At 47.4% G+C, this 16364-nt stretch overlaps 1 protein-coding gene and 1 long non-coding RNA gene across 3 annotated transcripts in view; one reads left to right on the plus strand and one right to left on the minus strand.

Annotated features, from left to right (window-relative positions):
* Positions 1-1354: 1354 nt before the first annotated feature.
* Positions 1355-16364, plus strand: part of PAPPA (pappalysin 1) — a 244615-nt gene continuing 229605 nt past the window's right edge. Inside the window, exon 1 of the mRNA XM_012768795.3 lies at positions 1355-2169. Coding sequence (XP_012624249.3) covers positions 1752-2169 — 418 coding nt within the window. The 5' untranslated portion in view covers positions 1355-1751. The remainder of the gene's footprint in view (positions 2170-16364) is intronic.
* On the minus strand, positions 3963-13480 carry LOC142874305 (uncharacterized). Of its 2 annotated transcripts, XR_012922130.1 has the most exons (4): positions 13332-13480; positions 6668-6729; positions 6262-6543; positions 3963-4878 (listed from the first exon to the last, which is right to left on the minus strand). It is a non-coding gene; the product is annotated as an uncharacterized LOC142874305 (long non-coding RNA). The 2 variants fall into 2 exon arrangements; XR_012922129.1 differs by lacking the exon at positions 6668-6729.

Consider the following 16364-nt stretch of genomic DNA (forward strand, 5'->3'; position numbering starts at 1 on the left):
AACTAATAATTTGTAATCTACCAGCGCTAACTCATTTTGACTTATTAAACACTTGGAGGAAAAAAAAAAGAAGAACTGTTTTGCCATAAGGGGGAGCTTTTGAGTTCCATAAAGAGGGGGAAAAAAAGAATTAAAAAAAATTACATATATGTCCCAGTTCAAAAACAGATCTCTACAAAGCAGCAAATGGTCAGATCCTTACCAATGACATGAACAATGTCAGAGGACCTGAATTGCTTACGTTGAAAAAAAATGAGGCAAATTAATATTTTTCTCTTATGTTTTTCATGTAAAATTAAAATAATTTCTAACAACTAACAGAATATTTTTAAGAGTATTCCGGGGGAATTTAGAGACCCAGTTGTGCTGGTCTACAGCTTCTGAAAGGCAAATGCCCTGAGAAATGCCTTTCTTCTGTTTTCTTCTGATCCCATGAGGACTTTGAGAAACAACATTTGGGTTAGTTGAGGCACAGCACTGGGGACTCAGGGAAGAGGGGGGACGCTCTTCATTGCATAACTTTAAGGAAATTCTGAGAGGGGGGAAAACGAGAAAGGAAAAAAAGAGCAGGGAAGGCAAAAGAGAAGGGAAAGGAGGAGGGAAAGAGGAAGAGAGAGGAAGGGAGGAAGGAGAGGGAGGAGAATAGGAGAGAGAGTGAGGGAGAGAAAAAGAAAGAGGGAAAGGAAAGGAGGAAGGGAGAGAGGGGAGAGAGAGAAAAGAGAGAGAGAGAGAGAGGAGAGAGAGAGAGAGAGAGCATTTTTAAAAATCTGAGAATCAAGTTTCAAGACTCTTTATGTGCTATAGAAAAGGATGAGGTTTACCAGCAAAGTGCAAAGGGGATCCTGAGAAAAGAGATAGATTTTTCTCCCGCCAGGAGGAAGAAAAAATAAGAGGAGGTGGGGGGGGGGGGTGAGGGAGGGGAAAAAAGCAAGCAAAACAAAACAAAAACAGGAATGTGCGTTTTGAGCAGGAATGAGGAGAGCTGGGAGGACCATAAGGGGGTGTGTACAGAATTTCATTAAATTGTTACTTTAAGATTGTCTTCTTAAAAAAAAAAAGGAGGGGGTGGAGAAGCGGCAGCGAAGGAAAGGAGGCAAACGGCAAAGTGGAGGAAGGCTGGGTAGCTCGGCCTCTCCAAACTGATTGATTAGTCATGATCCCCGCAGTTTTAACAGGGACTCATTCAATTGGGAAGGTGGAGCGCTCGGGAGCAGATTAGCATACGCTTGTTTACTCATCTTCTGAGGGATTTTTTCCCCCTCTTTCCTTTCATTTTGTGAAGAAGGAGGGAGGGGAGGGGGGACTGGGGGGGAGAAGGGGGCTGTGGCTTGTGTTATAAAGGACGCAAAAAATAAATAAATTAGAGCATCTTTTGGGGGGAGGGAATTCAGCGGATCAGTGTCTTAGAGGAGCTTTTTTTTTTTAAGAGCGAGAAATCATATAAAATAAAATGAAATAAAACAAGGAGGAAGGCAACCAGCTGTTAGAGGGGGAAAATAAGGCAGATAAAGGAGAGGGGAGAGAAATTAATTGCCAACCAGGAGGAGTTGGACTGTATTTTTCAAAGGTGGGGGGAGTGGAGCACACACCTTGAGGAGGAAAGCGAGAAAGAAAAGAAAAAAGCAAGTGGAAGGGGGGGCTCGCCCAAGAAGGGTGAAGAAGCGAAGAAAGTCGAGGCGCCGAGGCTCCCAAAGCTGGCAGCTCCGGGCGGCGGTGCAGGGGCGAAGGGGGGGCGGGGGGGACCGTCGGACATGCGGCTCTGGAGTTGGGTGCTGCGCCTGGGGCTGCTGAGCGCCGCGCTGGGCTGCGGGCTGGCCGAGCGCCCCCGCCGGGCCCGGAGAGACCCGCGGGCCGGCCGCCCCCCGCGCCCCGCCGCCGGCCCGGCCACCTGCGCCACCCGGGCGGCCCGCGGCCGCCGCGCCTCGCCGCCGCCGCCGCCGCCGCCGCCGGGCGGTGCCTGGGAAGCCGTGCGCGTCCCCCGGCGGCGGCAGCAGCGGGAGGCGAGGGGCGCCGCCGAGGAGCCGAGCCCGCCGAGCCGGGCGCTCTATTTCAGCGGGCGAGGCGAGCAGCTGCGCCTCCGGGCCGACCTCGAGCTGCCCCGGGACGCGTTCACGCTGCAAGTGTGGCTGCGAGCGGAGGGGGGCCAGAGGTCTCCGGCGGTGATCACAGGTAGGCGAGGGCGCCCCGGCGGGCGCTGCACCGTCCCCGCGGCCCTAGGGGCGCGCGGGTGCCTGGGCGCGTGTGGGTGGGTGGCGGGTGGGGGGCTTGCGGGTGTGTCTGTACGGGAGCCGCCCTGCGAGCGGCGCGGAGACACCCAGGCGAACTGCGAGCCTCACTTTGCCCCATCGGTAGAATGGGCGCACTCAGAAGGCTTCGCTGCCTGGCCCCCGGGAGGAGCGTGAGGAGCAATCTTGGCGGCCCCGAGACCCTCAGTCAGTGAGGGCTGGCCTCCAGGGAGCTGAGTGCACGCAACCCGTGTTCGGGATGGCCAGAGGTACTCCGTCTCCGTTTGGGATGAAGGGGAGGATGACAGGATCGGGATGCATGCGAAAGGAGGCTAGGGGACCTTTGATTTCTTTGACGTTTTAATGGTGGTAACCCCCCTTCATTAGGCCCCGTTACACTGAAAGCGGGCAAGGACAAGGTTGTTGTGATCACCAGGACTTAGAAGTCCTCGAAGTGCCCCAAAGTTGCTCTCTGCTGGAAGCTTGCCTCTGGGATTCACCCCCTGCCCGGCCCCCAGCCACACACACTGCCATCCTATGTCACTCGGGGCTGGGGCGAGACCTTCCTAACGCACACCCCGCCAGCCTTCCCCAGGCTCGGCCGCGAAACGGGGCGCTTTTCTCATTTGGGACTTTTATGAGCCCGTAATGAATTTGAGTTCTCCCTCCTCGCCCTCCCTCTCTCTCCCCTTCGCAAAGCCCATAGTGAAACCGGACACTTTGCGAGGGTTGCAAACCTTAGAAATGCTCCAACATCCATTTTTCCCCCTCCAAATGAATCTGTGGAAATGCCTTTAATAAAACTGGGGAGCGCCGAGGGGGGAGCAGCGCCGGAGGAGAGAAGGAAAGTTTTGCCTCCTCCGTCTGGGAGATTCCCTTCCTGCACAAACAATCTTGCCATGACCTGGGACGTCTTAAAGCGAGAGTAGGGGTTCCCCCTTCGCTTCAGCCAGGAAACGTGTGCAGGCGGCTTGCGATCCCACCCCCTTAAACACACACTTTCTTAGAAGGGACAGCTCTGAGCTTTTCGGGAAGTTCTGCTGCGTTCTATCTTCCTTTGGCTTAGACTTTCCGCAAATGATGCGCTGCTGACTGTCCTATTTACATGAAGTCCCCTCAGGAGACCCGAACTCTTCTGCTATACCAAGAACATGCCCCCCGAAATCCTCCACTTTCCAGCTACCAAAGGAGAGCAATAGAATGACTCCCCCCCCAACCCACAGCTGACGTCATCGCATGCTATTTTTCCTTTTTTTTTTTTCCTCCGGGAAGGAGAGGGAAACCGAGCTCATTCACTTTTAACTCCCAAGCCCTAGTCAGCCAGAGGAGGGTCTAACGTGGAGCAGAGGAGGTGTTATTCATAATCATAGCGATGGTGGCGATAATTCTGGGCTGTGTCGTGTTTACTTCTTTTTCCAAACATATGAAAAACATAGAGCCTGCTGCTAGGAGGTGATAAAAAAAAAAAAAAAGAAAACAACTGTGTGGGTCTGGTTTTTCCTGGTCTTTACCTGTCTTACCAGTGATTTGGAAGGCTTCCCTTCCAGGGAGGAGAGCCAGGGTTATACAGGTATCATCCATGAAAAGGTAGCGAATGCATTAAAAAATATATATATATATATGTAGAAAACACCTGGGATTCCACAGGAGACTGCTTTATAAGTGTCCATAATTCAGTCAAGGAGCCTCTCTTCACACGCATTCTCTTGAGCTCTCATTCACTCTCTCGCACAAAGATTGTTGCAGTAAAATACTTTAATTGGATGGGGGACGTTAGGTTATTATTGCTTGTATAAAATGCCTGGTCCATTTTATGTGTGGAAATAACATTCCTCTCAGAACGAAAAAAAGAGAGAGAGAGAGAGAGAAAGAAAGAAAGAAAAGGCACTGCTGTCGTGTAGCACCAGAAAGCCAGGAGCTTTCTTTCCCCTGAGGATTCTGGTGGATTTTTTTCCCCTCCCCTAGTTGAGTCCGAGCCAGATTCGGCGGTGTGTAAACACCTGGCTCCGAGCCAGAAAAGGCTCACTCTGCGTATCCTCCACACGGTACAGACCGTTGGACTAAAAAGAACCTGCTTCTCCTTGAATTAAAAAGCAAACAAACAGAGGTTCTTTGCAGAAGTACTTTCTCAGCTCCCTCCTTCATGTAAGTTTGGGCTGGGAGAGGAAGGATCCGAGGTGGGCAGCAGGGGCTCGGGGTGCCAAAACTCAGCGTCCCGCTGCGACCTCAGGTGCCCAGTTTGCCGTGTGACCTCCGCTGGCTTTCTCTGGCTGGGCGTCGCCACTTTCCTAGGAATCCCTGGTCACCTATCTTGAGAGAGCAGTCATCGCTCAGCAGGGACCGCGCTGCTATTTCAGGCAGAGGGCTGCTGCCTCGCTGTCAGGCCAGGCCGCCTGACATCACTCTCTGCGGCGGGATTCAATTGGGTTTCGTAAAGGTCTAATTTTACGGCGCTGTTAACCGGGTCTGTCGTCTGGCAGAGGCAGGCCTTGCCGCTCCTGGTAGGCGGGCTATCCGCCCGGGGATGCTATTTCTGCCCCGGTTCAAACTTCACTGACACCAGTTCAGACAGGCGCTCTCCGAGAGACAGGAGGAAAGAGCGAAGGAAGGAGCAGTTTGCTTCTGAAGCCCAGAAAACATGCCTTTTATTTTTCTGAAAGGAAAGGAGAAAATATATATATATATATATTAATAAATAAAACGGGAAGGGCATATGCAGGCAAAAACAAAGCCAAAGTTACAAGGTGCTGGTGTGTGCAGGATTCCCGGGAGAGCCCACCAAGGATGGATGGTCTTTAGGAGCGGAGGACCCCTTGAGGCTCACACGAGCAGGGGTTACTCAAACCAGTTAGTTCTCCTTTGGGCCGAATGGGGAGAAGGAGACACAGAGAGGGGAGGGGTGTGTGCTGGATGACACAGCTCCTAGGATTTAGTCCCTGGCATCTCCACTTCCAGGCCTTGCCCCCTTCACCACTGAGAGAACCTGTCACGTAAACGCCATCACCTCTCACCCCACACACAGACCCCCAGCCAAAGCCTGCAGCTCTCACGCATGGCAAGTTGGGCTCCCTTTCAAGTCCGGGGCTGGGGCTCCTTTCTGACACATCTCTTTGCTTTTGTACCACACCAGGCAGGATCCAGACCCCTGCCCCTCATCCCCAACCACCCCGCACCACCACCACACACACAGACCCCTCCAGTTGGGAAGAAAGAAAAAGAAAACAATGGACTCAATTTGCTCCGTGGAGCAGAGGCCCTGAGCAGCAGTTAATCTTGTTAAAGTTTCTCCCGGACCTGTTAGATAAGTGAAATGTGGACCCCACAAGTCCTGCCCTCCTCCCACCCCTTCCCATAGTGATTGGGAATTCCTGCTCAGAAGGAGAAAGGGGTTTACCTGAATCCCATGCAGCACCTCAGCTTGCCAGCCCTTTTCCTTTTGTTCCAAATGTTAGACTGGACTGAGTTTTTTGGTTACGCTCAGGAGTGGTTTTTTTCCCCCTCCCTTCTGCAGCCTTCACTTCCTATTGCCCACTCAACTCTCAAAAAACAGTACCCACATTTTCCCCACTTCAGAATCCCTGGAGCAGCCAAGGCTAAGTTTATAAGGAGCCGATATATTAACACGGCTCTCCCCTACTATCCATAGCCCTACCTGGGTTCTAGAATGTTGCAGTGGTTAGAACCTAGTTTTAGTAGCCAGGTGACGTAAGTGTGAATCCACCTCTGCCGCTAAGGAGCTGTGTGACCTTGGGCATGCTAGTTGACTCCTCTGGGCTTCATCTCCTCATGTACAAAGTGGTGATGGCACAAGTACTTCTCACAGGGTGATGTGAATGCCAACTCAACTCGTACATGGAAAGTGCTTAGAACTGGACTTGGTATATAGTAAATGCTCGACGAACTTCACTCTTGTTATTAGACACTATTTTCCAAAAGATCTCAGTTTTGATTTTCTGGATTGAGGACACTTAAAGGCAGGAAGGAAACTGACTCTCTCTGGGTGCCCCCAGTGCTGGGCACTATGCTTGACACATGCCTTGTGCCTGTGCATTTTGTCCTCGTATATACCCCGGGATGTGGGCATCGCTGCCCCTACTTTGCAAAAGGGGAATCTGAGTCTCAGCAAGTTGAAATGACTTGGTCCAAAGTCCCACAGTTCTCAGGTGGGCAGAGCTCAGATGTGAACTCGAGTCCCAAGTGCCTGTTCCCTGCGTCAGCAGTCTTTTTGGAGAGAGAAGAAATGACTCACATTCTCTTCCTTAATCCTTCCGCAGAACATTTTCATTCCTTTCTGCTTCTCCATGTGCCAACCATATACCTGCAGATTAAAGAGAATGGGAAATCAGTATTAATCTCACCTGGAGCCATGGGTTTCACCTGGCAGATCTGTTTTTCCTTTCACATCAAATTATCAGACAGACCAGGCTTGGAATTTCTCTTACCAGTTGCCTGCTGTGTGATTTGAGTCAAGTCCCTTCATCTTTCCATCCCTTGGTTTCCTTATCTGTAAAATGGGCATGGTGCTGTCAGGATGTTTCAATGAAATAAACATGCAGAAAGTACCTAACACAGTGCCAACTCGTATTAGGGATTCATTCAGGGTAGCTGGACCTAGTGAGTAGCCGCATCCTCCTCCCCCAGTCTGCTAAGTTGGCCTTCAGAAAGTGGGGTCTGTGCATTTTTAGGGCTTCCCATCTTAAGTTGGGGGGAGTCTGTCTAAAGTAGACAGTGTATCTTGGGGAAACAATTACACTCCTTCAAATTCTTTTCTTTCACTTTGATCTCCTCTTTCCTGATCTGCTGGGATGACCCCTTTGTAGTAAGAGCCGAAGTTAGGTTTAGAACCCCTGGGATCTGTAATTAGGAAAACCAGTTAGTGTCCAAGGAGAGTATGCACCCCTGGGAACAGAAGCCACACCCTAGGTCACAGATCTACTGTCACATGCTTTCTTCTCCTTCCTCAGATGCTCTTCAGAGTCTCACTTTCCCCTGAGCTGCCATTCAGTGGACAAGTAGGGGTGTAGAGGCTGCAGAACCCAGGGGAACGCTTCCCGTTCTCCTTTGCACAGAAGAAGGGAAACTTGAGCCTCAGAGGTGTGGGTGGGGCACAGGAGTGTGTGTTGTGTGTGGTCAACCTGGCCATGGACTTGGCTGTCATCTGGGTCAGGCAGCTCACTGTTCAACAGGGAAACTGAGGCCCAGGGTTACAACCAGAATTAAACTATAGTCACAGACTGCCACCTCCCAAAGGAGCCTGGCAGGTCAGTTGGTCCAGTGGTTCCCATTCTTCTCTGCACTTGGAATCACCAGCTTGTAAAACATCATGCTGCCCAGGCTACACACATCCCAGGGATTCTGATGTCATGGGTTCGGGGTTGGCCTAGAAACCTGTATTTTTCAAAGCCTTCTCAGGTAAGGCTGAAGGGCCACCAGTGAGAAGAATCACTAATGATTCAGTCTAATATCCTCCTGTTCTGCAAGTGGGGAAACTGAGGCCCAACGGGGAAGTGACATTACCTGGTTACTGAACTGGCTGGTGGCTGAGCCTTTAGAGAAATTCAGCAGTCCCATCGCTGAAGGACCCCTCTTCCAATTTTGAATTTCCCTGCTCACTCCAAACCCCTGGGTGCCATAGCCCCTGACATTGCATTTTTGCAGAGCCATTCCTATGTGCTAAGCCATGTTCTCTCCTTCTGGTGCCTTCTTGTAATGTGAACACGCTTGCAAAGAGGAGCAGGTGTCACACATTGAGTTCTTTGCCGCTGATTTCAAATGACTCTCTGGGAGTGTTTGGGTGGGGAGCCTCTCTGAACAGGTATAAGGGCTGGGAAAAAGGAAAGCCCAGCTCTGAGGCATTCACCACTTTGCTCTGGACTCATCCAGTGGGAAGATGTGTTTTCCTATTATTTCCAAAGCCCTTCTCTTTGAGATCACTCTGAAACCAGAACTGGCTGCAGGTGTCTCAGATGAGGAAGAGAGAAGCTCTCCAGGTACCACAGGTAGGAAGACTCCCCTCTACAGGCAGCTGGTACCTCATCTTCGAATTGCAAAGTGCTCAGGAATCTAGCAGGTGCCTATTTCTCCCCTCTCTAGCTGCTCCTTGCCTGGAGTCTAACTCCTTTTCCTTCGCTGCCCCCCTGTCTTCCTTCTTACTACACTGAGCGCTCTGCGTCCTGTCCTGGTGCAGTGACTGGACATGCTCAGCTGTGATACTGACGCCAGTAACCGAGAACTGACTTGCCAATTTTTGCCCTATGGCTTGTTCAAAGACCTGAAACTGGGGATCAGGAGGTCAGAGTTCAGGTTTGGCTTCCTCTGCACTGTACGACCTGTGTGGTCTCTGACCCAACCACTGGGGCCTCTGGAGAGAGGGTTTTGGATGTGGTTCCAGTCAATGCCACCGTCTCATAGGGTGTCATGGGGACCAGGGAGACAGTAGCAGAGGAAACTCCTGGCTGAGCTCAGAACGCAGCACACGTGGCATCATGATTAGGAGGAACCAGACTAAGGTCCATGTGATCCATGCAATCAGTGTCAAGGTCATTCCTGGAAAAAGGTGCCTTTATTATCATCATTCATGCTGCGGATGATAAATAGTGATTGAGTTAGCAAACCTTTTCATGCCTGTGACCTCACTGGAGTCCTTTGATGTTGGCACTTCACAAGTCTGCCACATCCTGCCACTTACTGCTATGTGACCTTGACAATTTACTGCTCCTCTCTGGGCCTCAGTGTTCTCAGGATGCAAAAGGAGGGCTGGGATAGAACTGTGCCCCACAATCTTAGGGAGCCTCTGGGGAGAGGCCGAAGGGCAGGGCTCTGCCTCCCCCCACCTTCCCTTCACCTTGTTGTGCTTAAATTGTGTGATTCTACAACATTCCATTTGGAGGAATATGTTCCTCCATTACCAAGAGTTTGAATCGATATGCACTGACATTAAGGAATTATTGTTAATTTTGGTAGGTGTGATGATAATATTGTTACTATGTTTTTTTTAAAAGATCCTAATCTCTTATAAACGCATATTGACGTGTTTATGGCTAGAATTATGTTATGTCTACTTTGTTTGTTTGTTTAAAAAGCTCCAGAAAAAAAAAATTGGGTGTTCCAGAGAGTGGTGGTAGGTGAAAGAGGATTGGCAAATTGATAACAATTGTTGAAACCAGGTGATCAAAACTTCTCGGCTTCAATACATTTTTCTTTCTGCTTTTGTGTGTGGCTGAAGATTTCCCTAATAAAAAGTTAAAAATATTAAGAGAGTTTGAGAGCCACAGGAGGAGGTGAAGTCTCAGACCTGTGTGTGTTCTGTGAGCTGATAAGTTTGCAGATACAGAGGCAACAGCTTGGAGAGGATTGGGGACTCTCCCAAGGTCACACAAAGATTAATTGAAAGTCAAGACACAGTCCAGGCCTCAGACTAGAGGAGCTCTCTCTCCCCTCCTCTCTGTATACTTGCAAACTCAGGTGAAAATGATCAGAAGTAGAGGGGCGTCTTAGGAGGGGCATGTAGAAGGGGCAAATGGAGTCTTGCTGGGCAGCAAGAAGCTTTTGAGTGAGAAAAGTCTTTGCTGTAAGGGGCTGCCCCACATATTGTGAAATGTTTAGCATCTTTGGTCCTGTGCATAAGGATTCCATGGGATCTGCTAGTCATTGTGACAATTCAGGAAGTATTGTGACAACACACACACACACACTCACAGACACAGACATCTACTCATATTCCTAGTTCTCATTTTTTTGGTTCCTTATTTCTCTCCATCCCCAACTGCCCAGGGAGCAATTCTAGAGCCTTCTAGAGCCATGAGGGGATGACCTGCAGGAGCATGTGTTTACTGAGGAAGTATTTTGCAGTGGTTGGCTGTAGGACTAGGAGTCCTTGGTTTGATTTCCTGACTGTCGCACCTGCTAGTTGCATGACCTTGGGCAAGTTACTTAATATCTCCAAGTTTCACTTTTCCCATCTGTGAAGTGCAGATAACACTGGCTCTTACTTCATAGGGTCGTTTTGAAGATTAACTGGACCTCTATGTGGAAAATGCTTAGTAGTGGAATCTAGACTATGGGGTAACCCAGCAAATGTTAATTCATATCTGTATTACGTGTGTCTGGACCTTGCCACATGTTATTTCTAATACTCTCGGTGACTCTAAAAGTTAGACATACTTTATCTCCTTTGGCAAAGCCAGGAGTTGTCTTTCCCTTCCTTACAACTCAGGAAAGATTTATTACTATCATCTTAATAGTCAAATAAATAAATGAATAAACTAAAATGAAAGGCAAACTGAGTAAACACTTTGTTTCATTTTACAAAAGCAATGTATGCTCATTGTAAAAAAAACCTAAGCAATGCAGATAAAAACAAGAGACAAAGTAAAATTTTTCCATTCCCTGCCAAAGCATTCAACAAATATATTTTGAGTTTCTGCTATGTCCCGGGAACAGTTTTAGGCTATGAGTGCAGAGCAGTAAAAAAATAGAAAAATACCTCTACCTCAGGGAGTTTAAATTCTGGGTAGGGGTTTGGGGATAGGAGACAGAGACAGAGTATATATGAATGTGTGTGTGTGTATATATACATATATATATCACATAATGTCAGATGAATACTTAAAAAGAAAAATAAAGTTGAGAAAGGGGTCTAGGGAATGCTGTGTTGGGGTAGGAACACAGGAGGAATAAGATTTGAATCTGGTGGTGAGGGGAGGCTGTCATGAGAGGTGACATTGGAGAAGAGACCCAAGATCAGCTCCTGAGGCTGTCTAAAGAAGGCCGGGTGTATTTTAGAAGGAAGAGCTCTAGACCAATGCAGTCATTAGCTTGCCGTATGATTTTGGACAAGTCACTTTCCCTCTAGGGACCAATTTCCCTCATCTGAACAATGGGGTAGTGTAGAGTTTATCAATATGGCCCTAGAGACCCTTCTAGCAGAGACCTCCTAGGATTCTATAACCCTCGTGAGGACTGTCCTCAGACGAAATTATGAAGTTGTCCATAGTTCCAGTTTTCTTCCTTTTTTGGTATATTTTCCTCCACTAGGTGGTGCCTGTGCTTGTCACCCTCAGGGGACAAGTGCCCACAGCCTTTCTGCTTTCTCCCCTCCTCCCACCACCCACCAATACTGGGAGGAAAAAAGACATGGTACTCCTTCTTGCTAAGGTGTTGTGACTGATTTACAACTTAGAATGCTAGTCTTCTATTGGTTTATTCACTTTCATGACGACCCAAAACCTTTGGGTCCCAGAGCAAAGTACTACTGGTAGAGTTTCAAAGACTGACTGAAGACATTATTTGGGGAATGTTGGTTCTTCCTGATAGCTGGAAGACATCTCAGCTAATTACCGCTGCTATAAATATCCAGAAAACTCACTAGATGACTTTTCCCATCATCACTTACTGGTCTAATGTTAACTCAAATTTTATAATTTCTTACTATGTAAAGACCATTTCTGGACAAATTCCTGGAATTCAGCATAGACCGTTAGCCATTTAGTTTTGCTTATAATTTTAATCAGATAATGTAGTGGATTCAAATCCTACAACTCTGGAGTCTATAGCCATTTTTTGGCCTATTTTCCTTCAGGGACTCCCCAGCACTGTCATCCCTGAAGGGCTTCCTGCTTCCTCTCATGCCCCTCCCTCCTCTCTCTCCTTCTACTCCTCATACCCACCACATTAACGTTGAATTTTTCTCCAAACAAGAGAAAGAAAATGCATTTATTTTCCAGTATTATTGCCACAAACCCAGGGTCCAAAGAACCTGGAAGAGTAAAAGAGGTAACTCTTTTTCGATTTGAGAGGACCTGGTAAGGTCTCAGGTTCCAGCCCATATGAAGAAGACAGAGACAGAAAATCTGGCAGTCACAGCTTGGGCCATCCCAGTATGTGAGTAGGGTCAGCATGTGCCTAAATGCAGAGCCCTGGTCTAGCCTTTCACCTTTAGGGAGGTGGTGGTCTAACCTGTGCCTATCACCTTTGCAATCTCAAAGTCATTCCTACGTCTGCCCCATATCTATCTTTCCTTAATTCCTATGGCTCTGTAAAATGAAAGATGGCTGGGTAGAATAAGAACTAATGTATTTATACAGAGGGGATTATTTCTCTAAATGCAACTGAAGATTTTTCAGCTACGAAGGCTGACGAGAGAGTAGAAAAAGCTAGGATAACAGGCATATCAGGGACAAGGCAACCTTGCTCTGAAAGATGAACAACACACAGATAGAAAACATGAGCAATGAATGAATGTTGTACTCAGTTTAGTAAAATTCATGTAAGTCCAAAGAACCAAGGTATATAAAAGTCGCAAGGACTTATCCAAGCCATTCCTTTCGTAGATGAAGCAACTGAGGGTTGGTGAGAAAAGTGGCTCCTCTAAGTCAATTACCAAGCTGGGCAAGGCTCTCTGTCTTCTAGGTCTTACACCAGGGCAAGTTCCACCTGTCCCTTCACTTTGTACCCTTTGCTGTAGATTAATTACCATCTCTCTACTGATGACAATTATTTGTCTCAAGGCTATACTGAGCTCCACACTCAAAGATCCAGCTGTCCACTAGAAATGGCAACTACAAACTCAACAAATCCTCTTCCCTCCCAAATTCCTTTCATCCTCATCTTGATTCTTGTCACCCACTCTAGACACATCATCCACCATCAATCTCGGTATAGCCTGCTTCCTTAAAATGTTTATAATCAACCTCTCCTTAGCTTAGATCCTCTTCCTTTCTTGCCATGGCTATTTCTCTGGTATTATAATGCCCACTTCTCTGAACCTCAACCCCTACACCCCCCTCAACCTATTCTTCAACGTCCGACAGTGAGATCTCTCTAAGATGCAAATCTGACTGTCGCCTCCAGCTAAATATTCTCCAATAGAATCTGAATTATTTGAAGTTCCCCCCAATACATCAGGCTTTTTATTTAATAAACATCATTTCCTTTACTTGGCTTGTCCCCTATATTCACGTGCACCATGTTGCAGAAGACTTACACCTCTACAGGATTCTGCTCGAAGTTCCTCTCTTAGGGGGAGGCTTCCCTGACTCTTCCCGAGGTATTACATCTTTCCCTCCTCCCTTATCTGTCTGACCCCCATACCTTCTGCACACTTACCTCAAAGCACCTGGAATTCTTTATCATGTCTAGTCGTGTGCATGTTTGGATCTTATCCATCTCAACTTCTCCAGGGACTGGCAAGATGCCTAGCATGTACAGAGGCTGTATGCATTTTTGTTTAATGAATGGATGACTGGATAAGAGACTCGGCTGAATATCTAATGATTCTGGGAGAAAGAGCCCAGGAACCTCAGGCGTGTCGCATTACGTAACCGAAGCACATGACCTAGCATGTGCGTCACCGTCAGAAACATTACACAGTGGTTAATTCCACTTCCTCTTGAGCAAAGAAGTCAGAAGGGAAAAGAAATCTGTCCTTTCAAAACGGGGAGAGGGAGGGGAGTAGTGTGCTTAAGGGCCTTCTCAGCTCGTACTGTGGCCTTTCTAATCCAAGCCACATTTTGGCCTTGGTCGTCACTTCTCAGCCGGTAGCCTGTTTGCAAAGCATTTGTTTTGCTTGTGCATTGCAGCACATAATCCTAAGCTTCGCCCTGCGCTCACATTTCCCCCTCCTCCCCCTTATCAGCGTCTTCCTGGGCCTCAAGTGTCCTGGCAGTCATATCTGTTGCTTGGGTTTTCATCCATTTCCCTCCTTCCTGATAGGGGGGCTTTCCGTCTGCTTCCCTTGATCTTGTGAGACCTTGTGGTGACCTCAGGATCTGGAATCCTCTATCTGCTGTTTATATACCCTTGGGAGAGAAGACACATTCTCAGCAGTAATGACAGTAATAAAAGCAGCTAGCTTATAATGAGCACTTACTATGTGCTGGCACTATGTGCATTTTGAACACTCGGAAATTGAGTTAGAAACTTACACGACTTGCTGAAGTACCCAGAGCTAAAGGGTGGTGGAACAGGAATTCTAATCCAGCCCTGTTTAATTTTCTCTCTCTCCGTACACGAGGCCTGCCACATTTCTTGGAACACTGTAGTTTTTCAGTAAACGTCCCATGAGAGGGTGAATATATGAATGAATGAAGGATGAATGAATGGTAGTGCCCCCCAGTGGTTAATGCAAACATTTAAAGAATGTTTGTAGAATGAAAAGGGAAGGAAGGGAGGGAGGGGTAGAGGAAGGGTAGGAGAAATGGAAGAAAAATCTGAATGGACATTATAAGATTTCAAAGAAATTGGCATATAAATCTCTTTGATATGCATAGTATATTTTATTTATGGTGACTTTTGAACAGAAAGACCTTTTACATCCACCAGAGCATTTCCCACCTTTGAGTGGTCTATTGGGGGTTACACAGCCATCCGTCAGTATTTGAGAGGGCTTGGTTTCAGGACTCCTCCATGCCATAATCTGTGGAGGCTCAAGTCCTTGCTATAAAATGCCATAGTATTTACATATAATTCTCATAATCCTCCTGTATATTTTAAATCGTCTCTAGATTATTTATAAAACCCAATACAGGACAAATGCTATGTAAATAGTTGTTACACTGTGTTGTTTTCTATGTGTGTTTTGTATTGTTGTATTTTTATTTTTTCTCTGCAAATTTTCAACCTGCAGTCAGGTTGAAATCCGCAGATGCAGAACCTGTAGGTAAGGAGGGCTAACTGTACACTCATTTCAAAGATACTCTGTTTGCTGGAAACATTTTTGGATTCCTCCTTTGGGAATCAGAGCTGGGGGAATATTTCCCCAAATGTGGTCCATGGAGACACATTGTCATCCTCTGACGAAGGCCCTGCTATATTCCAAGCCGAGTCTGGGAAGTATGAGGGTGACCCTCCTGAAGTGAGCACTGGAGTCATGAGCATAAGAGTGACTCTGAAGTGACAAGGCTGGCTTGTGATGTGGCTACCATTGCAGCCAGGTAAGCCTTGGTAGACCCAGTGTTAAGCTCTCAGGATGACTCCTTTATAGAGCAGCCTCCAAGGGACTGATTAGACCTGTTACAAACAAGTACAATATCTTGACTTTCCCGTTTCCAAACTCTAAGTGTGAAATGACATTAGAATCTGGTTTATCAAATCTGCTCAGTTTACAGATGGAGAAACTGAGGTCCAGGGAAGTTAACTGGTTTAAGTTATGTTGAGTAAGGCTAAGCAGCAAATTAGCAGGAAAATTGAAACTGTAATAGAATTCAGGACTCTTGATTTCCAAATCGGTGCCCTTTCCACTAGGCACTTTGTTTTCCTTACAGTGTGGGTGGTAGTTTTAACCGTGGGTCGTGTTAGTGAGCTTGTTAGGAAACATTGTTCAGCTATTCAGTAACTTTATGAACTTCTTATGAGCCATACCTCTCTAATAGGCATTCTGTAAGGTTCAACAGGAGATGAAAGTTTATTAGGAGAGATAAATCTTCCTCCCTTCCTTCACTCCATCCATCTGCCCATCTATTTAACGGATAGTTACTGTGCAATCTTTATATAGGTGCATTGAGCTAGGACTAAGATGTGGGAATTAAGAAGAAGAGCAAGGTGCAGTCCCATCCCTTGAGGAGCTCCCAGTGCTAGAGGCGGAAGCAGACTGGTAAACAGACATATGACATCATGGGAACTGCTATAACTAAGCAATTAGCAGAGTCCCGGGGAAACGCAGAGGCAGAAGCACTGTGTTGTGGAACACTCATGTTTACCACGGGGGCTGGAGGGTGCTCTGAGACTTCAGAGGTTCCCGAGGTCTCCTTTACTTGGAAGGATTGGGAACTTGTTCGTGAAGTGGGTGGCATGTGTATGTATGCAGACTGCGTGCCCCACCTTTGTGTGGGTGTAGTCATGTCTGCCATCTTAAACATACAGCTGCACATCCAATGAGAACAATCAACACTTCTTGATTCACGGCTCAGCTGTGGACACTGACCCAGGGTGGCTTTTAGGAGTATGGCACTAGGAAGTGATTGGACGAATCAATCCATCATCGCCTGAATCTAGTTCCTAGGGTTCCTTACATACCCTGTCATCGCATTTATCACACTCTAATATGGTTGCCGTGGTACTTGTCTGTCTCTTCTCACTTGCCTCTGAGCTCCTCAGGAGCAGAGACCATTGCAGTCTCCATCTCTGCCTTATCCCTACCAT

Source organism: Microcebus murinus, chromosome 12, assembly GCF_040939455.1.
Source record: "Microcebus murinus isolate Inina chromosome 12, M.murinus_Inina_mat1.0, whole genome shotgun sequence".
Lineage (NCBI taxonomy): Eukaryota > Metazoa > Chordata > Mammalia > Primates > Cheirogaleidae > Microcebus > Microcebus murinus.